Source organism: Leuresthes tenuis, unplaced genomic scaffold (assembly GCF_036924035.1).
Source record: "Leuresthes tenuis unplaced genomic scaffold, fLeuTen1.0.hap1 SCAF_5, whole genome shotgun sequence".
NCBI lineage: Eukaryota > Metazoa > Chordata > Actinopteri > Atheriniformes > Atherinopsidae > Leuresthes > Leuresthes tenuis.
Window position 1 is genome coordinate 31370117 of NW_027325359.1, and position 23759 is coordinate 31393875.

A 23759-nucleotide genomic window follows, 5' to 3' on the forward strand; every position below is an offset into this window, starting at 1 on the left:
TTAGGGGCTCAGCTGTACCAAACCAAAACCAACCTATTCAGTTTTATTACATTGCCATGAATCCCTTGCAGACATTGACTGCTTTTAAAGGGGAACTCCGGTATTTTTAAACCTTGACCTTATTTCTGGCATGAAATACGTTCATCTACTCACCGAGAACAGTTTGGTGAAAGTCGGTGTCCTTTGAAAGATATTTAGATTCCTCGAGATCCATATAACAGAGTGAACGGGGCTTAGACGATGCAGCCGCTAAATAAGGCATTATCTGTCTTTATTTCACCAATACTTTAAGACGAATGAATGAATGAACACGTACTATAGCTCTGTTAGCTCATAGCTGCTGTGTTGCTGTTATTGGCGGCTATCGGGGGGGCTTATAGAGGGCTTTCTACACACTCGTCTATTGGGATGACGTCATCGATGCGCGCTGCTGCAGCACAGCTCATTTACCCCAGTAAGGACGTCCATCGTACTCAAAGTTGTCGTCAACGTCGTCAAAATCTGATAAATATCCTGCCATGTTGCACAGAACTAGCAGTAGCAAACTCCGTGTGAAGTTAGCCGACTGTCACAGAGCACGGGGTAAATAAACTGTCCTAACTGTTTTCGGTGAGTAGATGAACGTATTTCATGCCAGAAATAAGGCCCAGCTTTAAAAATACCAGAGTTGCCCATGGATGTTCGCTGGTATTCAGTTCAGTTGTTGTCTGTGGGTCTTCCTGCGTTTAGTTTCTTCTTCAGCAGAGACGTGCAGCTTAATCGGGTTTGAAATCAGGTGACTAACTTGGTCATTGTTGAATGATCCAACCTGAAACCTTTTAAAGCTCTGGTATTCCTACAGTTGTAGCTTCAGATTAAATGTAAAACTTTCTCCGGTTTCATCAGTCCAAAGAATACTGTTTCAGAACTGCTCCGTCTGGTTGAGATATTTTTCATTTCTGTGTAGGTTTGAGAATGATTTGCTGCTTGTGGTGAACTCCGTATTTGCTCTCATGAATTCTTCTGTTAGACTTTGATAATCTGAAGAGTTTTCCTAAATTGGTTGGATGCTGGTTTTGCTTTACGATGGAAAGAATCTTGTAATCAGCTACTCTCTTTCTGCCGTCATCCTGGCCTTTTTGATGCTGTTGAGCTCACCACCACCTCTGCTGCTCCCTCCTTCTCTCTGATGGATTTGTCCTCTTGCATCGAGAGTTCCTTTGACCACATGTTTCAGGTTCACAGCAAACGCTAAATGAGCAAAGCAAAAGCAAATGTCAAACTTGTAATCAACTCTAGACCTTTTACCAGCTTAATTGATGAATAAATAATGAACGAATAACCCAGAAAATGCCCATGAAATCGCTTTTGAATTGACTGCCACACTGCTTTTAAAACCCTGAAAAAGATTACATATTTAAGAGATGTTTCCTTGAAGTTGTGTTTAATTCCTCTTAAATTAGACCTGAGAGTCTAAAATGGCCTTTTATAAACAGCTAGAAGTCTTAAGTTTTTGATTATTTCTGTGCCATCCCTTCAAGATCTCAACTTTTATCAATACATTAAGGCAATAATGGGGTTGTGCCCAGATAAGTGGGTATACTCTTAATTTCTAACCTTATTTCTTTCTGATGTGTGTCCAGTGATATGGGATATATTTATTTTACCTTGCAAAAAGTCCTGCATATGTACATTAGCATGGTTTCTGCTTAGCATCAGAGCCTAAAGTTCAGCATGAAAATGGCGCGTAAATCTAATCAAGCCATCAGATGACGGCAACTAAAACTACCCAGTGAAAGGCAGAGAAGGACAGACCATGCCTCTGCCTTCCAAGGACTGAAAGTGATGCACATCACACAGATTGGTATACTCTATGATGACTGTAAAGTAAGTTGGTGTGCTCCGTATAACCTGCATTACGGCCACAAATGTACTTGCTTTTTAAACTTGCATCTTCTGCAACCAGCTCTGTAGTTGTTGTTTTTATGCTCAAACTGAAGAATTCCCATTAGGGGTCACACCAGATAAATTTCAGGATCAAAGCAATAAAGGAACTTTGTATTTTGGTTTGATTTTAAGGCCAGCTGAGAATTGTACAGCTGCAGTATCACAGATGGTGTTTAAAACTTTAAAATCAAGGATGTGTGACATCAGGACACTGCCTCTACTGGTCACCTTCCTGCTGCAGCTCGCATGCACACATTCAAAGGACGTGCACATGTGAACAATCCAAACAAACGCAGCATAAACAGGACATCCATCACACCAAACTGTCACGTGTGGATAATTAGAGTACAACCGAGATGTGATTGTATAAATAAGGCATTGAAGATGATACTTTACCATACTGCATATTGTATTAGCGTTGCTTTCTTTGCAGGCTGCTATACTTTATGCTATATTAAGCCTTACATTCTTTTACCTTGTCGTGCATCTGGGCCTTTAGTTTGAGGTCATTAAGGACGTACGTTTTATACACGTACGTTTTTTACATTGAGCACAAAAATGATGAGCTAGGGGGAAAAAATTAATGTGGGTAAATTAAGCTTCATCCTTAAATTACGCTTCATCCTGGTTCATACTTTCCTTTAGAAAGTAAACTTTGTCACGGTTCGTTGGAGAGGTAGGACCCAGATGCAGTTCTTTCAAACGGAACAAGGTTTATTAACAAAAAGGGGACAAAGAGCAAGAACAAAATGCGCGGCTGAGCCGGATTATCGAAAACACTAAACTATGAAATAACAAAACCATGAGAAACAAAGCAAGACAAAACAAGACTGAGATCGGCAAAACGAGACTTATCTGTGTGGCAAGGCATGGAATGAGGTAAGGATTCTGCAGTGACTGAAAGGAAACCAGAAGACTAAATACTGTGGAGGGAGTGAACAGTGAATGAGGTGCAGCTGTGAACAATGAGCCAGGTGACTTGAGTGAACCAAGGTGGCAGGGGAAAAACATGACTAGAACATAACTGAAACCATGATTAAACATAACCTGTGACAGAGCCGACTGTGACAAACTTAAAATAAACATAATTCTTGACAATCAGATTTTTCTCTTTCCTGTCAAAGTCAGTTATTTTTCACTTAGTGAGAACATAAACCCTTTCTTGAGCATCTGTCGGTGACTGTTGTTCTACTATTAGAGAACAGAATACACCATAAACTCTTGAATATAAAAGCTCTTTCCACTCGTGTTAGTTGATTTTGCCATGTCCAATATGGCGGCCACAGTGACGCATCACAGCAACAGTGATGCACGTCAGTGCAGCGTCTTTGTATACATGTCTATGCCATCCAATAAACAGTCAGAAAACACATAAACATATTTGAGATCAGTATTTTTGGTGCTTTTACGGAATCGTTTGAGGAGGTTTTGCTCGTAGCAAGGAAGCATTTGAGATGATCATCCTCATGCTCTGGATGTATTTTTTCATATTTTGGAATCACTGGTTTTGATATAAGGAGGGTAGATCATCGTACTCACATAAAATGTGAAGTGATATTCGATGATCATCTGGCAACACTAAATAAAAACTCTGGAATTCAAAATATAGCTGTTTTTAAACATAAAAACTATAAAAACTCACCTTTCACGTTATGCCGCCATATCTTTCTTTTTTTTATTCTGACTTTATAATGAGTCAGTTCGGAGCCAAACATGGTGGTTGTGTTGATTTTAGAACTGCAAAAAAGTGTGTTAAACATACAAATAAGTATGCAGCACGCACTTTTTAAATCATCTTCCTGCCTTTTCTATCCATGCATGCACAGCAGTTATGATAAATTAAAAATGACTGTGATGATTACCTGATAAGGAAACATTTCTCTGCAGTGATTTGTAGATGGCGAATAAGAGGAAGCCCCTTAACTGCTGCTTCTCCACCCTGAAGCTAACCCCAAACTTATCTTTAGTTTACCTTTAAACCAAAACTTCTCCCTAGAACTGATAGATTTGCATACAGAGGCTGGATCTCTCCTGCCAAAAGGAAGGCGAGTTCCTGCACTATGACTGTGTAAACAGATTTATTTCCCTGCATCATGAGTAATACAAGCACACACAAACGGAGACACTCACACGGAGTCTGTAAGCCACATGCTTGGTTTGATTTTTATCCAGTGAATGTGTGCTCAGTATCCTCAGTTTGGCAGAACATCAGAGAAAATTGTGTTGATTTGTGGTGAAAGAGTGTGTTATTTGGATGTTCGTTGTCTTTGAATGTATTAAGATATAAGAAACACTCAACACCAGTGAGTCACAACAAGCGTCATCTAAAAGCAGAACAATCACATTTGTTCTTTAAAAACGCTGCCTGTCTTGGTAAATGTTCATTTTGCACTCTGTATCATCCCCACAGTTCATTTAATTTTTCATTTCTTGTTTATGTGGAATCAAGGTGAAGAAGCTGAGCTTTGAATGGGTTTACAGCTCTTATCAAGATAACGTCACTGCAGTAAAGCTGGAAAACTGACCATTATTTTGAGTAAACGCTGCATCAAAGGCTTCTTTCAGGCAGAGCCAATCAAATGTTCGATGTAGTTCAGACCGTATGTTTCAAAGTTTGATCACGGTGTGATACGGTGTTTCTTCAACCCTAAGACAAAGCTTATATGATGCAATGTCTTCATATTTTGTACCATCTCCACGTTGTAATATATGCTCCTGCGGTTAAAGTTTATGCTTGTTTTAGTTTTGTTATTGAGTGTTGACATTTTTTATTTACTCTGCGTTTTTGAGGTCTCTTGTTGCAGTTGTTCTGGTGATCTATTGTAATTAGCTCTGATATTCTGGTGTAGTTTAGGTTACTGTAAAAAGATCTTGATCCACACCACTTAATGTTTCTTATAACCTTTAAACTGTTCTTGAGCAATAGTTCTCCAGCTTTCTGAAGGTCTTTCAAAGTTTTTCTTTGGACATTGGCTGCTTTTTCACTCATTTTCAGTCCAGTCCTTGTACCTGACATTTTCAGAGGAATGTGTTTTGTTTGTTTCTGAAGCCACAGAACAGAAGAAATGCGCCTAACTCAAGGGATGAACCAGTGTTGTCTCTACACATAACAGACAACTTAGCAAAGAAGCCATTTTAAACTGGATCTTTAGGCACTTTGTTACTAGCAGCATGTCACAAAGACACATCATTTGTTCCCATTTCTTTAGTTGCATCTATGAAAAACAGCAAAGATAACAGACAGAAAATAGGATTTCTGCAGCAACAAGGTGATTCCCAAAGAGCTATTAGCTGAAAACTTGGCATATCTCAACATGGTGTGCAGTGTGTCCTTAAAACATTTCAGGAAACTGGACAAAAAGAGGACAAAAGAAGTATCTACAGCAGATGAACAGGATCTGAAAGTGATGTCCTTAAGAAAGAGGAAAAAATCCAGCAAAGACCTGACAGGACCTGAGAGATGCATCTGGACCTTCAGCTGATCCATCTACTGTTGGCCCAAGCCTCATCAGAAATGGTCTCCATGGAAGGGTGGCTGTCAAGAAGCCATTCTTAAGGAAGGGAAACAGGGAGAAAAGGCTGAGCTATGCCAAATGACACAAGAAGTGGACTGAAAATCAGTGGCAACAGGTCTTATGGAGGGATGAATCCTCCCCAGAGCCCGGACCTCAACATTATTGAAGCAGTGTGGGATCATCTGACAGAGAACGGAACAAAAGGCAGCCGACATCCAAAGAAGAGCTTTGGGATGTCCTTCAAGAAGCCTGGAGAACTATTCCTGAAGACTCCTTAAAGAAATGATAGAAAGCATGTCTGAGAGGGTTCAGGCCTTAGAATTGTACAAACTCATTTGTTTGTACAGGTTGCAGTAAATCACTGCAACTTTTTCCTGGTTTTTTTTGCACCTATTTCCCCAGAAATATACAGAAAAATGAGGGATGGCTTTGGAGTCTTACACAGGACTCTACTTTTTTGCTCTCAGAAAAATAAGAAATAAAAACAAAAATAGATAAATATGATGGTTGAACACTGTGCTCTGTTAGCTTCTTCAGATTTCTGACATTCTTTTTGGCAGTATTGATAAAGGGGGTTACAATCTGCTGACATTGAACGCTGGTTTCTGATCCGGGGTTTATCATGGAAATGGTCCAATAATGTGCTGCCCTTTGTTCTTGCTGCCTCCATCTCTCAACTCAATTTCATCCAAGTTTTGTTTTTGACTTTATCGCCACAGGAACAAAAAGAGATCCAGGCTTTGACTTTATTTTACACTTAATGTGCTGTTCTTTTCACAGTTTGGCAGTGAACCAGCGTGATTTTCCACATTCTTGAGAGTGAAGCATCTTAACAAAATGTGTCAATCATTAACTTAATTATTTTACACCTATAATTCTCCACCATCTTAAAAATCCTCTCTGACAAAAGCCCATTTTCCTACAAAAATAACTCTATAAAGTGCCAGATAATTTGCTGTTCATACATGATTAAAGGGCTTCTGACAAACAGTTACTGAAATGAGGTTAATTGAAAAAGCCCTAAATGATCAGGCTTCCCGACCAGTATAGTGTTGGAAGGCCTACCTTCTTTAACGTTTTCGTCTTTTCTGAATGGTATGTTGAACTTCTGTCTTCATGTTTCCTAGTAAACAAGCAATCTCATGTACTCAGGCAGAAATGGAAGATGATGCAAGAGATAATGGAAGAGAAATGCCTGTGAAAGTAAGGTGGAAAGCAACAGTTTACATGTGATATTTCCCATTTGAGCAAGATTGTACTTTGAATGTGAGTTCATGAACAATGAGGTTTAATATAATAGTCTTCAGAGTCACAGTTTCCAACAACAACATGCCATAACAATTCATTTTAGCATGTCAGGTGCACAGCGGTGGTGGATGGGAGCAGCTGATAATCTCACTTCTCCACATGTTGAAGCTCACTGAACTGTAGGTGTTAGAGTGTGAGTTTGACTTCACCACCGTCACTGCTGTTTGTCACTGAGAAGCTGGCGCGCCACACATAACACGTGTGGCTGTAAACCGTCATATCAGGCTAACAGACACGCTGTAGTGGATGGAGCTGCTGAGAAAAAAAAACACTGTGTTACAGCTGATCATCGTAGGTGAAACCATGGAGGAGGAAAGTCCTAGTCGTGTATTTGAAAGTCAACCTTAAACTTTGTGAGTGAGAGCAAAATAGAAAAGACCTTAAAAATGGTCTAATATGTTTTATCCTGTTGAGTTGGAAAAGAGCTGTGCGGCATGGACGATGGTGAACTAACGCCTCCTTTTTCCTTATTAGCATTTGGCCAAACGAACGACGTTCACCAACCTACAGGTGACCTAACTCATTGCTTTGTTGATTTTCAGATAACATTGCAGATACGTCTCAGCTTAGCCTCTCTCCAAGCGGTCTGCGTACGAATTGTTATTCATCGTATAAAAGAATATTCACTCTTCGATGTTTGTTCATCGTGCTTTTGAGTTCCCAGAAACACGGTCAGACTGAAAAAGATCTTTTCTTAATTTCCTGTGCAGTTGCACACGTAGAGTGTGCTGAGCTCTCATTCATCAGAGGATAATGCTTGTGGGTCCGGTCGATGATTGATTTTTGCTAATTGAGGGAAATGACCTCAAAGCATTGAAGTGGCAATCATGAGAAGAACTGGATGAATTCTCTAAATATTTTGTGATTTTCTCATTCAGCAGAGGGAACTCTGGAGCATCCTCTTTGGCAGATGAGGACATAATTCTGTCCCACACTTCTTAAAGTTGCAGCATTTAAATGATGCTCTGATGTTCGATCATTTTTATCCAGTCGCACTAACAGTATATTAGGTGAATTAATCCGAGTACAGATCGAGTATTAGCAGCCGATGACAGGAAATATTTCACGGTAACATAGCCTACACGAAACAACATTTTAAGTGCAGAACCGTAGTTTCAGTTGTGCACAGATGCTCGTTGCACCACAGTCAAGTCCTCATGAATTCCTCCTCCCATCCGTCTTTGACCTCATGACCACACGCTGTATGTCACTTTGTGAGATGTGTTTCTCCCTGTGAATGTATTCCATCTGTCCATCTCACACTCACAGATGTCAGTCTTTGTTTTCCCCAGGAACATTTCCCTTCTTGTTACAAGTTTTCTTTTATTTTTTTCTACCGTGCGCTTGTCTCCTGAATGACCCTGGATCCACGTTTTTTAGTAAGAAAACCTCAGAAAGATGCACCATTATGTATGCATCCTCACGATGTTTCTGTCTCTGCCTGTAACGGGAGAAAAGAAAGGAAAGGATGTAACAAGCAAAGCACCTCAGGTAAATAAAGGAAAAGATAAAAATGGAGGAAATAAGAAAAAATAAAAATCCTTGTCTTGTCAACATCTGGACAGGAGCTGATGATGCAATAACAGGATGTCATCGAGCCGTTAAGCATTAAGTGCTGCTCTGAGGCACACATGTTGGTTTTCTTTCCCCCTTCTTCTCAACCATCCCACTGCCTTCATACCCACTTTGTCTTCAAATTATGCCCCACCCATCCTCTTCCCATCTTTCTGCTGTTCTCTTTCTCCATTACCCAGCCAGTTAATTGGTGCTTATGTGTTAATGAATGCAGATCGATCGCGGCCTGACATGATGCAAAGTCCTATTATTGTGGTTTTTATATTTATGGCTGTTAATTATATATGTGGGAACAGTGGTAGACAGCTAGTAGTCCATAGCCAACATACGGTTTTTATTCATACAGGTATGTGTTTTTCTGTCTCATCCTTCCGACACCCCTCTCACAGCTTTATCGGAGCTGTACAGCACTAACCAAAGAAAAGCAGATATCTCTTTGTGTTGTCCGTCCTTTTATTTTCCTTCAGTCATCAGTGAGCACTCTCAAACATATATTTGTAATCTACTCTATGTTTGTGGTGAGCATTCGCCTTTAGTGAGAGAGATCAGGTTCTGACTTGGCTGTCAGTAGCCAGAAATAACACAAGTCTGTTTCTTATCTCATTGTCATGTTTTGTACGTGTGGCCAGACTGTGTCTGAGGTCTTTGTCTGGAAGCCGAAAAGCCAGAGACAAGCCTGCTAATGTTAAAGTTTTTAGGTCTGAATGGAGCCTCAGTTATCAAGACAACAAGGGAACGCTTAAATAATTGACTGGAGGAAAGAGTTTTTGTGTGTGTGAGTGTGTATGTGTAATTTATGGGTTTGTGTTCCACATGAGCGACTCGGCTGCGGAGGTGTGGGTGCATTTATGTGTATCTGAGGGTAACGGAGTGACGAAGTGATGCAGACTTTTCTTTGTCTGACATCTCTGTCTCTGTTTGAGAACATTACATGCACACTGGATAGAAACCAGGTCCCACTCTCCCCACCCTGTCCCTCCTCATCAGAGTCTTCTTCATCTGTCATTCTGCGTCCAACAGTCATGTAGAAAAAAAAGTACATCCTCTTTCAGTTTGAAGGTGTTCATATCAGGACTGGTTCTTATCAGGTCTTAAAATGAGGTAAAAACCTCAGATGAACAACAGATTACACTGAGTCATTATCTATTGAATGAAACCTGAGATAAAACACTCTCAGGTTTCATTGCAGTGTGTTAAAAACTAAGTGAACCCCATGATCCAGCAGCTTCAGCAGCAGTGAGTTGCAGTAATGGTTTCCTGTGGGATACTATCAGTCTCTCACATGGTTGTGGAGGAATCTTGGCCCACTCTTCTCTCCAGCGTTGCTTCAGCTCATTGAGGTTTGCAGCATTGGTTTCTGCACAGCTCTCTTAAGGTCCCACCACAGCATTTCAGTCAGGCTGAGGTCTGGACTCTGACTGGACCACTGCAACACCTTGATTCTTTTCTTTTTCACACATTCTGCTGTAGATCTGCTGCGGGGTTTGGGATCATTGTCCTGTTGATGAGCCAGTTTCAGCCCAGCTTTAGCTGTGGGACAGATGGCCTCACATTTGACTCTAGAATACTTTGGTATCCAGAGGAGTTCATGGTGGACTCAATGACTGCAAGGTGCCCAGGTCCTGTGGCTGCAGAACAAGACCAGATCATCAGCCCTCCACCACCGTGCTTGACAGCTGGTATGAGGTGTTTGTGCTGATATGCTGTGTTTGGTTTCCTCCAAACGTGCTGCTGTGCATTAAGACCAAACATCTCCACTTTGGTCTGGTCTGTCCAAAGGACATTGTTCCAGAAGTCTTGTGCTTTGTTCAGATGCAGCTTTGCAAACCTAAGCTGTGCTGCCATGTTCTTTTTAGAGAGAAGAGGCTTTCTCCTGCAGCCCTTCCAAACAAGCCATCCTTGTTCAGTCTTTTTCTAATTGTGCTGTCATGAACTTTAATGTTTAACATGCTAACTGAGGCCTGTAGAGTCTGAGATGTAGCTCTTGGCTTTTTCACCTTGGGGTGAACTTGCTGGGACGTCCACCCCTGGGAAGATTGACAGCTGTCCTGAATGTTTTCCACTTTTTTCCAATAGTCTTTCTCTGTGTAGAATGATGGACTCCAGATAGTTTGGAAATGGCCTTATAACCCTTCCCAGATTGATGGGTAGCAAGAGCTGCTTTTCTAAGATCATTGCTAACACACACCTGAATGCTCCAAACGTCTGCTTTTATAGAGGTGCTCACATTTACTGATGATCAATTAATCAGTGCATTGATCAGCAGCACCTGACTACTTAATTCTTGTGGAAACAGTTTGGCTGGACTCATCTGAGGACATATTGTCACTACACTGTTTTCTTTATATGTTTCAGTGAGTTGTTCTTTAAATTGTTGTAAATTAACGCATGACTCCTTATTTATTAATAATTCATTAAGGATCACTAAAGATGTTACCTCGTCAGACTGTACAGTGTTTTGAACTTCATCCCTCTGCTCTGAAGTGAATCTTGAGTGATTTCAGTTATTGATGATGGCTGCATAAGCAGGATGATTTGTGCTCATCTTCCTGCAGTGATTGAGGATGTTTGCAAAGGTGTAATGTTTGCAATCAATCCAGATTTTTCTGTTGCAGCAGTATTTCTGCTGTAAGCCTGGAATTACATTAAAAATGGCAAACACCATCTCCAGTGAGAGAAAGAGCAGTGCGGCTGTTAAATGCGACATTATCAGACAAACCGGCAAAGGAAATTATTTGTTGTCTCTTGTACATTCTTGTTCTTAAATCTACTTTTAACCTTCTCCTCTGTCAAACATTTCATTCATTAGCATGTTCCTTGTTTTAACTGACAGAAATGTAAGTTTATTTTAAATTGGTTACTTAACTCAGTAACTAATCGTAACTAGTAATGTCAATCTGTAGTTATCACAAGATTCTTTACAAATTACTGGGTTAAGATTTGGATTCAAAATCTGTTCTCGTTCAGCTCATAAAGCCCTTCCCCCACCAGGAGATATTTTTAACAGCTGCTGCTGCATTCATTGAAAAATATTTGTTGTGGGAATACAAAAGTTGTTGCTTTGACCGGAAGTTGTTCTCATTCTACTTCCCTGACTTTGGAAAGAGTTTATGATAAGTTGCAGCAGCTTGAATTCTTGTTTTGTTAGGTTAGCATGTGTAAAGATAAGTGGGTCCAGCGTGCAGGTTAAGTTTAGCCACAGCTGTGTGGGTTGATGCAACCGTCCCTGACCCAAATGAATCAAATGAAAGCATACCACATATGTAAAGTAACCAGTTAGTGTACAGAGTTCGTTCAAAACAAGCATAATTGAGCTATTCTTTTGCTCATGATGAGCAGAACAGTTCAATGTTTGGTCCAGACCAGAAGGAGCCAGTGAGACTTTCAGGTAAATCAGCTGCTTACCTTTAGCGTGAGCTGAAATATGAGCATAAGTATGAAGAATTAAAAAACAATCTTCTTTGAAAACTGATTGGAACACAGTTCATCTGGACTGGCTCCATTTAGAGATGGGATACATTATATTGTGGGTTTTTTGCGTTGCTTCAGAAACACAAACAGTGCTGAGAAAGATGAAGCACTGGTACCGCAGAGATTCCCCTCTTTCATACAGCTCACTGAATCACTTAAAATACACCAATATTACTTACTTCTTGTGATTTAAAAGTGGTTTGTGGATGTCACTGGGCTGCGATAAACCACCTTTTTTCCAAAAGCAAAGGGGATGGGTGGAGTAAGACAGCTGAGGAGCAGCTTCATGCGGCAGGAGAGGTACTCAGCCTCCAGCGAGGCTCTCATACCCGTCTATTTATTTTTGACTGATGGACTGTCAAAGTTATCACGAAAGTAAACTTTTTACTCAACAGTTATGCTGATTTTGAATGTGTTTGGTAACTTTGCAGCACCTTAACAGTTTTTTCCACTCAACCTTTTCTCTTTTTGGGACTTTTATCCATTTATATGATATTTTGTAACCGCTGTCTGCTTTGACTTTATTACTTCCTGCTTATCTCTGACATTAACATGAATAAACTGAATTAACGAGGTTGGGAGAGGTTCGAGCTGCACATACCGTACAACACAACATTTACAACCATCTCTCAGGTGGGCTGTTCCTATGTCACATGGTCCACAACACCTTTCCCTCTTTTTTCCTCCACATTTCTGGTGGCTGATTGGTCTGCTGTTCCATCATTCCTAAAGTTCCAAGAGGTGAACTGAGGAAACAGTTTGAGATGAACTAAGGTTAACTAAGACATATGTATATGTATTGCTCTCTTTTTTTAAATAAAATTTTGTGCACATTTAAAGTCCGGATTTCCCGTTTAGCCAAGAATATATGCAGAGTCACACTTCAATAATCATTTGCATGTAAAAACATTGCACAACAAAAATGTGATCAGGACAAAGGGCAACGCTGTAATAGTGTAGTGTTGTCTTTACACCAAAAGCACCTTATATAAACAGGTTCTTTTAGACATGGAAGCACCCACAACAAGCCGGTTAAACCTCTCCCATCCCCAGCTGTCGTGTGTTTGCCCTCAGTGGTGAACCCAGTGGGGCCTTACACTGTATCCTGCACACTGTGTGGGACCAGTTTGTAATAATCACTACTTTATTTTTTCTGGCTGGACCCTGATTGTCAGCCCACACAGCTGGATGAGAGTGAGCTGCCAGCTGTCTTGCAGACAGATCAAATTATTCTCATCTCTTTTTGTCTGAGTTGTTGCTGTCAGTTTCAGAGCTTCTGTTAGTCATTACAGTCAATAAACTTTGATGAGGCACTGAGTGCAGATGAAACACTTTCCCACTGCACCGATAAATCAGACGTTAGCAAGCATTCGTGAATTTATTGACCAGTGGAAAAAGGGCCTAAAAAACAAAAAAACATCCTCATGCTTTATCTTCAAGCATGAAGTCATAGCTTGTAAATTGGGCGGGTGTTGCTCAGTGGGTAGCATGCTTGTCTTTTGCCCCGCCCCTAATATGCTTATTTGTGTGTGATCGTAGAGAAAAAAAGCTTTGCTTATATAGTGTAGTTATATGCTGTGTAATTAGCATATTATTTTATTATGTAATTATCAGACTATTTTCCAAAACAGCCCTGCGGAGCCTAAAGCCTAGTTTATGCTTCTGCGTCATTTCAACGTGGACTCCTATGCCGTAGCCTGACGAGCACGTCCAAAAAATCCTAACTACGCATCGAATTGACGTGGACCGTGATTGGTCCACTCAGAAGGTTTTTTCCGGTCTTAATGGCTGTACACGGCGAAGAAGCTCGTCAAATCGACCCGTTGACATTCAGAAGTATCTAAAGTGCATTTGTTCATCCAGGTTCCTCAGTGGGTGAACCAGTGTTGTAAATTCACCCGTTTCCAGCCTCGACCGGTTTAGTGGTCGTACAGACCACCTCCGCAAACGTCTTCTCTGTCGCCTGCGCTTCAACATTTGCAATATAAGCATTTGTTCTTTAATATCGATGAGCTCCAACTGCAAATACAGCTGCTCCACCTCGGTTGCCATTGTTTACTGTTGTTAACTGTGACCGGAAGAAAAAGCAAGGATTCGGCAACAAGCCCTGAAACCACACAAACACACAGCCACACCTCCTAGCGGCATGGCGGTGAATTGCAGAGCAATGCGTTCCCTCAAGGACAGTGTCACGTTCTACACCGTCGATGTGACGCAGAAGCATAAACGAGGCTTCATGTGGAGCATGAGGTGACTTGTACCCTTCTGAAAGTCTTTTTTAAAGTGTGGCTGTGTAAAATACCTACAAGCCGTCAGGGTCTTCATGCAGCAGATAGCAGTCAGAGTAATTTCAGTTTAGAGAATCAGAAGTTTCCTGACAGGTGAACTGAGGCCAAAAACAGCAACACTACAAAAGCTCTAGCAAATTTATTTTCAAACTAATTGTGGGAGCAATGAAATCCCTTCATCCAAAGCGTGACAGTTTAAACAGTGCATGCAGCAGGCAGCAAGTTTAATTAGATCAGCAATTAAACATCTCGTATTAAACTGTTTTCGACCTTTACCCACACATTTTGAGATGTCGCTTTTGCCGTGGCCTGAGTTGTGTTTCTATTCTGACAATTAAAAAAAAATTTAAGTATAGTCTGAGTGTTTTTATCACACAACACACACACACACACACAGAAAACACTCATTCAAACACATCCAGCCCGAGATGCCAAGTTCAGTTTGCTATTAAAAGGAGTGCCAGGCCAAGAGAGCACTTGACTCTGACAGGCTCTCCATCTCCTGCCCACGCACACACGCACACACACACACTCACAAACACACACACGCCCGGTCTCCTGACCATCAGGCAGAATGAGGTGGATAAGTGTATAATTACAGGATGTTTATAACGGTGTTCCATCAGTCACTGACAGTTTTACAATTACCTGCTTCTGGGCCTTACAGAAATGTTTTGACATATTTAGAGCTCAGGTGTTAATTTCTGACTGAAATTAATTATTCTGCCATAAAAGCCCTGTCGTCTGTGAAAATAGTGTAAAGAAGTAAACATGGTCTGAAAATTTACAGGCAGCTTTGAAACCACTTTTACGAAATAGCACATTAACACATTAAAGCCGTAACTACCAAACGGGGTCAAGCAGAGTTCTCTGAGCAACATGTTGCATCTGCAGAACTGTGACTCTTCTATTTCCTCACAGATGAAGAAGTAAATCAGTTGAATTAATTTATAACCTCAATTTATTTAAGGAGGCCATTAGAGACTGAGTTCAAGTACAAAACCCTGAAAGCACAATAACAATAAAATTATGTATTGATAGAGTAAAAATGATTATAATACATAAAATATGAACATAAATGCATTTGTTCTGTCCTCAGGAGGGATTTAAAACGGTCTCCTTCTGTAATGTTCCTTTTGTTATGTAAATAACTGTAAACGGGAGGAAAAGCGTGATTTAAAGGATGATTTTTTACCTAAATGTAGTTGGAGGCATCTCCTCTTCTCTGATTCTTGCTTCTTTTAAGTAGCTTTTTCATTCTGTTAAAAAAAGCCACTGTAGACTGCATTCTTTACAATAGATGCAAAAGATTTTGGGATATTTTGTCACACCTGAGCCACAGAAACTTGTCTTTTGGCCTTTCTAATTTGGCTTTGTCAGAGGAAAATCATTTAGTGTCAAAGGATTGCATTTCACAGAATTTTGGTCACACTTTGAAGCCCTGTTTCCGTTTAAAATCAGATGTTCGGTCAAAACATGATTTAGATTAGCTATAGACTTCAGTATCTAATACATATCTAATACTTTATTCTATAAATGTACCAAACACATAGAGACACAGACACTTTCCAGCAATCACATGTTTTCTCTGGAAGTTTTGATTTATAACACCCTTAAGGGGTAAATAAGGTGTTAAAGCCCAGCTGGAAATGCGCTTAATGAAAAAGCAAACAGATTATCTGGTGTTGTTGATGTCTTTCTTTGTGAAGAAGAACTTGTCTTAAGTGTCAGTGACTGCACTGATCTGCATTTATTGACAACAACCCAAAGGGACCTCGCTGAACCTCTGTTATTGTGACCGATTGCATCAGTTTTAATGTCGCCGATAGAATTTTATATAATATATAAGTTAAAAGGAGAAAAAAAGGTAGAGGACCTATAATCTGATGCAAAAAAGGTGCATCTACTGTTATTTAACTTAGCAAGAATGTCTATCCAGGTTTATCTTTTTGCCTCTCTGGCGACACACAGAGAAGCCCTGCAGCCTGGGGCAGTTTTAGAGAAAAATGTAAGTTATTTATGGTCAATTTTGAACGTTCAGGTTAAACAAAAAATAGTAAGATGATTTATACCTGTTGTACAAATCCCTGTTTGCCTTTTTTTCTGGCAGTATAAAAAAGCTGGTCGCTGGTCTAGTTTTTCCTGAACAAAATCAGTGCATTAGCATAAATATCTTGGTTATTCTTTTTGTGTCCATTTCATGGTTGTGTATAAACACTGTTTATGCTTCCGTTTTTTTTTTTTTACTTGCCCTTTTATCTTTCCACATCTGCGACTTGGTGCTTTTTCTGACATTTTAACCATATGAGACGGTTAAAATGACTTGAAAAATTAGCTTTAAAGTAGTGAATAAAACCAGCTTTTTCAGCCGCCTTATAGAATTGTTTAAATCTGCAGAAGAAAGGAAGTACAAGAAAAACTGTTCCCTTTTCTAATTACAATGCAGTGCCTGTGCTCACAGGAAGGTCTGCAGTCCCACACGGTTTATAAAGTGTGATTCTGCATAAACAGACATTTCCCCGACATTTATTTCAGTTTGTTTTCTACCACATTGTTACTTGACTAGCACAGAACATTGTTTTGTTGAAGAGAAGCATCAGAGAGGAATCAAATCTCAGGAGTGCTTGTATTTCTGGTGTTGCTCAAAAAAGAAGCGACAAAAGCTGTTTGTGTTGGCTGTTTGAGGAAGGGAGGGGACACATCACTGACAAGACAACTCTGTGTGAGAAGATGTTATTCTCAATTGAAATATTTGGTGTGTCAGACACAGTGTGAGTCTCTTGTTGTTGCACAGTGCGTCGTTGCATTCATTTGCTTTGTTAAATTGTCTACAAGTGTAGAAAAAAATGGAAATTCACTCTTGATAAATGTATTGCTAATGTGCTGACTGCACAAAGCTACAAATAACATATTCTGTTGTGCTGTTATACAGTACTGTGCAACTGTCTTGAGACGTCTCTTTTCTTCATATAGCTCCAGGAAATGTGCAAACATACAGTAAATAGAGTATATCTGGCAAAACAGAGTTTGTACAATTCTAAGGAGCTTGAAAGTAAGTATTTGGTCTGAGCTCCTTTATTCTTCAACACTGCTTCAGTAATGCTGAGGTCCGGGCTCTGGGGAGGATTCATCCCTCCATAAGACCTGTTGCCACTGATTTTCAGTCCACTTCTTGTGTCATTTGGCATAGCTCAGCCTTTTGTCCCTGTTTCCCTTCCTTGAGAATGGCTTCTTGACAGCCACCCTTCCATGGAGACCATTTCTGATGAGGCTTGGGCCAACAGTAGATCAGCTGAAGGTCCAGATGCATCTCTCAGGTCCTGTCACGTCTTTGCTGGATTTTTTCCTCTTTCTTAAGGACATCACTTTCAGATCCTGTTCATCTGCTGTAGATAGTTTTTTAGGCCTGACACTTCTTCTTTTGTCCTCCACTTGTCCAGTTTCCTCAAATGTTTTAAGGACACACTGCACACCATGCTGAGATATGCCAAGTTTTCAGCTAACAGCTCTTTGGGAATCACCTTGTTGCTGCAGAAATCCTGTTTTCTGTCTGTCAAACTGTGTTATCTTTGCTGTTTTTCATGGATGCAACTAAAGAAATGGGAACAAATGATGTGTCTTTGTGACAGGCTGCTGGTAACAAAGTGCCTAAAGATCCAATTTAAAATGGCTTCTTTGCTAAGTTGTGTGTCTGGTGTAGATACAACACTGGTTCATCCCTTGAGTTAGGAGCCCTTTTTCTGCTTGAATGATTCATAGTTCAGTGTACAGTGGCAATAGTGAGAACTATTGCTGAAGAACACTTGAAAAGATGAAGTCTGGCTGCTTGGAAGTAAACAGGAAGAAATGAGGGCTGGGTGGTCTGATGTTTGGGTGCTAATGAAACTATCTGTGCTCTTCCTTATCCAGGTGAGCCTGATGCACAACGGCTGGCCGGTGATTTCAGCGTTCGCTGGTGACCAGGATGTGACACGTGAGGCTGCCAGCAACGGTGTTCTGATCCAGATGGAGAAGGGGGACCGGGCCTACCTCAAACTGGAAAGAGGAAACCTAATGGGAGGATGGAAATACTCCACCTTCTCTGGCTTCCTGGTGTTCCCGATGTAGAGCAGAGGAGGGGTTGGAGGAGGAGCAGGGAGGAGGTACTTGTGGAAGATGGAAAGTATAATGAAGATGAGGAAAAGGCGGAAGAGAAACGAGAAAAAGGACACAAATGAGATGTTGAAAAAGAAAGTCATGAAGAAGAAAGAAGACTGGACGTGACATCAGACTTCTGCTTGGGATGCTGCAGAGGAAGAATGGAAAAGGAAGGATGAGAGATGTTAGATATAAGATTACACAAGGGTAAAATCAGAGAGCTGTAATTGAGTCAGTACAGTAGAGAGAACAACCAGCTTCTTCACTTCCCTCCATCCTTTCATCTATTCTTTTCCTCCCTCTGTTTTCTCTGTGGCTTGACTGCAGCTTTGGACAGCCAAAACTTTTTTTATTCTCTGCTGAACGGCGCGACTGATCATTTGTACGTTCCAAGTGTTCTAAAGTCCAAGTGAAAGCATTCTTCCTTTCCTCCTCACTAATTCATCCAGTCATTCATTCACCCATCACCATCACCAGCTTTGAAGAATGTTTCTCAAGGAACCGCTCCTCACATCTCCCATTTCCTGTGGCCATATTTGTAATATATTTGATTTTTTTCTTGATGACACAGATTGCACTGATTTTGGATCAGCTTCTGCCCCAAAGCCAAACTAGAATTTCTATCGGGGAAGTGTTAGACTCTGGTCACAAAATCAGGGGCTGAGGAAACGTTTGCCTTCTCTGGAAAGCTCTATTTTCTATTTAACATTACAGTTAGCAGCTTTTTATGATATTATCCTTTGTTCCTGAATTGCACAACTGTTTTTACTCTCCTCTCCATTTCTCAGACTTTCTGTTAATTAGTCCTTTTTAATTATAGTTTACTATAATTACTGGCATAAAATCAGGAAAATATCATAATTTGGTTCAATTCTGACAAAAAAATACTGAGCAGCTTGAGGGACAAGACGTAATGACCTTTTTCAACATTTAACCAGTTTCCCTCTGATTAATGAAGTATTTCTTAATCTGAATCTTTAGTCAAAGGGATTTTTGTCAAACTGTAAAACAAGATAAAGGCACTGCTCTCAAACCTCCTGTATTTTCCAGGTCAATTGTATGCTGACATCTGAGTGTGGCACACACACACATATATATATGTATATATGATGTAGGAGATGGATGATGAAAGGTTTGCTTTCTGTCTTCTGTTTAGAAACTAGAAAATTTTATTTTAAGATTTATTTTTTTACCCATTTTCTGTTAGAAAAGCTCAGTCTGCTCTGATTGGTCGACTCTTCTGGCCTGAGCATGGACCACCAACCACATGAGCTCTATTGAAATTCCAAATTTGAGAAAGATTTCATTGAACAGAAAATGAGTATACGGCCCCAGGTGCAGAATCAGTCAACGTTTTTAATCGTTTTTACAAGAAGCAACAAACATTGAAATCCTCAATCATCAATTTTGGATCAAATACTGGCTTAAAGAGAAAGTTTTATTTTGCCAAAACCAGTCAAATCTGGTGGAGAAGGTTTGACATGGAGAAAGAAAAAGGAGACAGAACATGGATCTGATTGGGGGAAATTTAATTGGGCTTTTCACTAATCTGATCCTGTGCTAATTCTAGCCCCCTTTTTTTGGCTATTGTTTTCTTAACGTTATTTCTCAGCAGCCTAAGCTTTAAATTCTGGCATTCAAGGAAGACATGCATCCATGAGAAAGGCAGAACACTTAGCAAGCTAGATGTCAAATACGCAGCTAAATGGCCTGATTGCCTTATCTGAGGCTAATTTACCATAGCAGGCTTATCTAAAACATCACAGTGTTAGGAGCAGGGTTGACTTTAGCATGCTTTGAATCCCTATTCTGCTGCATCAAGGAGCTCAGACACCAGAGCAACCCTAAATTTATTTAACATCTGACATATTTCCCTGAAAATCTCAGAGTCTGCTTTACTTTAAACAATAAATCTGACTTCCTGGGGACTGTAAAAGTGTTTCTTATGTCCACTGTGCTGAAAATGTGGATGTATGAACTATACGCTGCAGATTAAAACAGGAGTTTCAGAGGTGATTGTAAATATAATAAACCTTTTCTGACCCCAAGTCACACACTGACCCACCACTGAATGAATCGAACATTCGGCCTGATACTCGTCACTCAGTCAGAGAGAAAGTACCGCGGTACCTTGCTCCTTCTTTGATTTCATTCACCACATCCACCTTCATCCTCCACACCCCCGTCACCCCATGTCCGCTCCTGTTTTCAGGCATATTGAATCCCTCCTTGTTCAGTATCATTTTCTCTTCTTTTGTATACCTCTGTCACTCACGATGCCCTCCTCCACCTTTCCTCAACAGTCCATCGTCTCCCTTCCTGTCCCCTCATCTGTGTACTTTATCTGCTGCTGTACTCGTTTTCCTCCCAGCACGGATCCTTCCTTGCTTTTATTCATGTTGGACTGTGGACACTAAACCCTTTTGCCATGAACTACATATATACACACATATACATACATACATATATATGTACATATATATATATATATAAGTATATGTGTGTATATATATATATATATAATATAAATCCCAGTATATATATATATACAAATGGATATATGAATATATCGAAATCTAAGCCACTGTTTCTATTCTCCTGGTATTATGATGATAACAATGGTAATACTAGTACTGATAACTGAATCTGATTGATGATATAATATCTGTATTTCCGTACTTCAGTGTTATATATAAAAAGGAAAATATTCTAAAAGAAATTTACTAGTGATTGTGTGGAAATCTGAGGCTGCCATCTGTTCTTCTGATAAAAACATGCTTCTTGTTTTTGTTTTGGGTCAAACCAAGTTGTGGCTGAGAAGCTGTGACGACTACTTATGTATAAACGATAGCTTAAAAAGACTTTTATTATTATTATTATTATTATTATTAATTTGACTGTAAAAGCAGGATATTTAGATTATGATGACATCCTTTCATTACTCAATCAGATCGATTTATCTACTGTTTTCTTTTTTATTATTTGCTCTGAAGAACTCAATAAAATTAAATGGTACTTTTATTTTTCTTTAACCTAATATAAGTCTGGCCTTGTATTTAATTTTGTTGGAGCTGGAACGACTTCTGAAAACCACCAGAAACAAGCTCAGGAGTGTTGCAGTGTGCATGGATGGGCGGTGTGTGTGTCACACGTGCACTGTATCCATAAATCCATTCAATTTATTTCCTTTCTTCTCCACTTCTTCCGTCCTCTTTTCTCTTTCCCCTGGCCCCTCTTAACTTTCCATCTCGCTCTTTCTTCACTCTTTGTTTTATTCGGATGCTCACACACCCTCTCGCTCCGTCTTTCTTTGCTTCTCCACTCTGTTGATTTTTAAGGTCTTGTGGATCGTTTCATTCCAGACTTTAATGAGCTCCGGGGGGAAAATTAGCGCTGGAATAACAAGCAAACACAAACATTATCTCCCCTCCCTCCTGCTCTTCATGCTTTTGCTTTTTCTTCTTTTGCCTGATTCTTTCCCGCCACGATTCTTCTTGCTGAACTTCACTGTCAGACATCTTTTCTCTAACCTCCCTTTGTTCCAGGTCTAGGACTTCCTGTCTTGTCCCAGCCCCATTTCTATTCGTCTCCAGCCCTATTTTATTTGAGTTCTTTCTCTTTCTCAAACTTCACTCTAACTTTAATTCTCTTTTCTCACTTTGTGTTTCACGCTGTCTGTCACTGTTCGTCTCTATTTGGTAAAAAGTCCTCCAAACTGAGTATTTTCAGTGATGACATTAAAAATTCATGTCTTTTGGGACTGATTTTTGTTTTTGTTCAACAAAAACTACTCGGTTAAGGTAGGAAAGGATTTCAAACTTCCAGCAAAGTTTGACGTCCACAGTCTGAGCAGCAAAGATGACAATTTATTGGTCATACGACTACCAAACAGGTACCTCAGTGAGTGGTTTCAATCTGCTTATTCACCTCTGAGAAAAGCTGGAAAAGGAGATCACATGACAAATACTTCCTTGAACTAATGGCCAACTCTGTTGTGCTTTTTCCAATCAGGACATATGTTATTAACCAGTTGATAAAGTTTTAAATTAATCATTTAAACCATAAAAGGACAGAAAATTGTAACATTGAAATCTGAGTAAAGACCAAATTTCACATTTTTGTCACAAAAATGTTATGTTTATGTAAGTTGAAAATGATTTTTAAGTAATTGTTTCAGTGCAGACAACCGCAATCACCAGAGAGACTGAAGGTTGGCTACAGTGAGTAACTGTGAAATACATTGTTCCGACGTACTTTAGGAAGGTAAAAAAAATTTAATCTAAATTGGAATGTTTTAGCTGATATTTGGAAGCTGTTTTTTCACCAAAAAGATTAATCAATGTGTTGTCGTTCCTCGAGCGTAAAATACTGCTATTTTTTATTAAAACTTGTATCATCTCTGACATTAAGATGCATTTTAGCTGAGTTTCCATTTACTAGTCAAGCTAAATCTGAAGAACTCTCTTTAAAAATAAAAATGTGAATCAGACATGTTTCACTCTGAAGTGAATACACTAAACTGTGTAGTTTCACCAGAGGGGGGGTGGTATAGGCTACGTTGCTAGTTTTTGTAATTCAGTAGAAGAAGCAGTTGTCCTGACATAAAAATGAAATCTCAAAGAGGAAAAAACATTACCCGCGATTTTTACCATTTCCATTAACCTTTTCTAATTCATATCCACTAAATACACAAAAAAACAGTGGTGGAAACTTGCTCATAATGGTGAGAGCAAACATGCTGGAAAATCTTCCACTTTCAGGGCACAGGCTCAGAAAATGTGGTGATGATGTTTTTGTGACTCATTTCCTGTCTGAACACTGAGAATTAGCTTCTTCTTGCTATGAGATGACATCAACATTTGATGTCTTGCTTTATGATGATGTAAGCTCTGTTGATTTGACCATAAAACAAGAAGAAAATCGAGGTTAGAAAGTCATATTTTTACTGCTCAGGGATTGCTGCTCCCCTCATGTTACGTGGACACTGCCCTACAGACAACAACAAACCAGGTATACATTGCCATCTTACAACTTCCAACCACCGCTACATATTGGACCTCTTTGTCACCCTTAAAATTAGTTAATTTGGGCATCAACACTTATGTAAAGATACTTTTGAAATTAAATGTGTATAGCCAGAAAAGCATTCTTTCTTTCTGGTTTCGGGACAAATAAGCTGAATTTGTAGGCTATCAGCCACTGCTGCTGTCTTTCTCTTCAGGTCCAATGTCTACAGAGTTGATAAATAGCTTCTTATTTCTTAAGTTTTCAGCTAATAGCTCTTTGGGAATCCCCTTGTTGGTGCAAAAATACAGTTTTCTGTCCGATGCAACTAAAGAAATGGGAACAAATGACGTGTCTTTGTGATAGGCTGCTAGTAACAAAGTGCCAAAAGATACAATTTAAAATTGGTTCTCTGCTAAGTTGTCTGTTATGTGTCAACGCAACACTGGTTCATCCCTTGAGTTAGGGGCCTTTTCATGCTTGAATGACTCAAAATGGCTTAACAAAGTTAATCGGCTTAACAAAAAAAAAAATA

At 39.8% G+C, this 23759-nt stretch overlaps 1 protein-coding gene across 1 annotated transcript in view; it reads left to right on the forward strand.

The window, feature by feature from the left end:
* The window catches only part of cbln1 (cerebellin 1 precursor), a 28513-nt gene extending 6852 nt beyond the window's left edge, over positions 1 to 21661 (forward strand). Inside the window, exon 3 of the mRNA XM_072386655.1 lies at positions 17993 to 21661. Coding sequence (XP_072242756.1) covers positions 17993 to 18190 — 198 coding nt within the window. The 3' untranslated portion in view covers positions 18191 to 21661. The remainder of the gene's footprint in view (positions 1 to 17992) is intronic.
* Positions 21662 to 23759: the final 2098 nt, after the last annotated feature.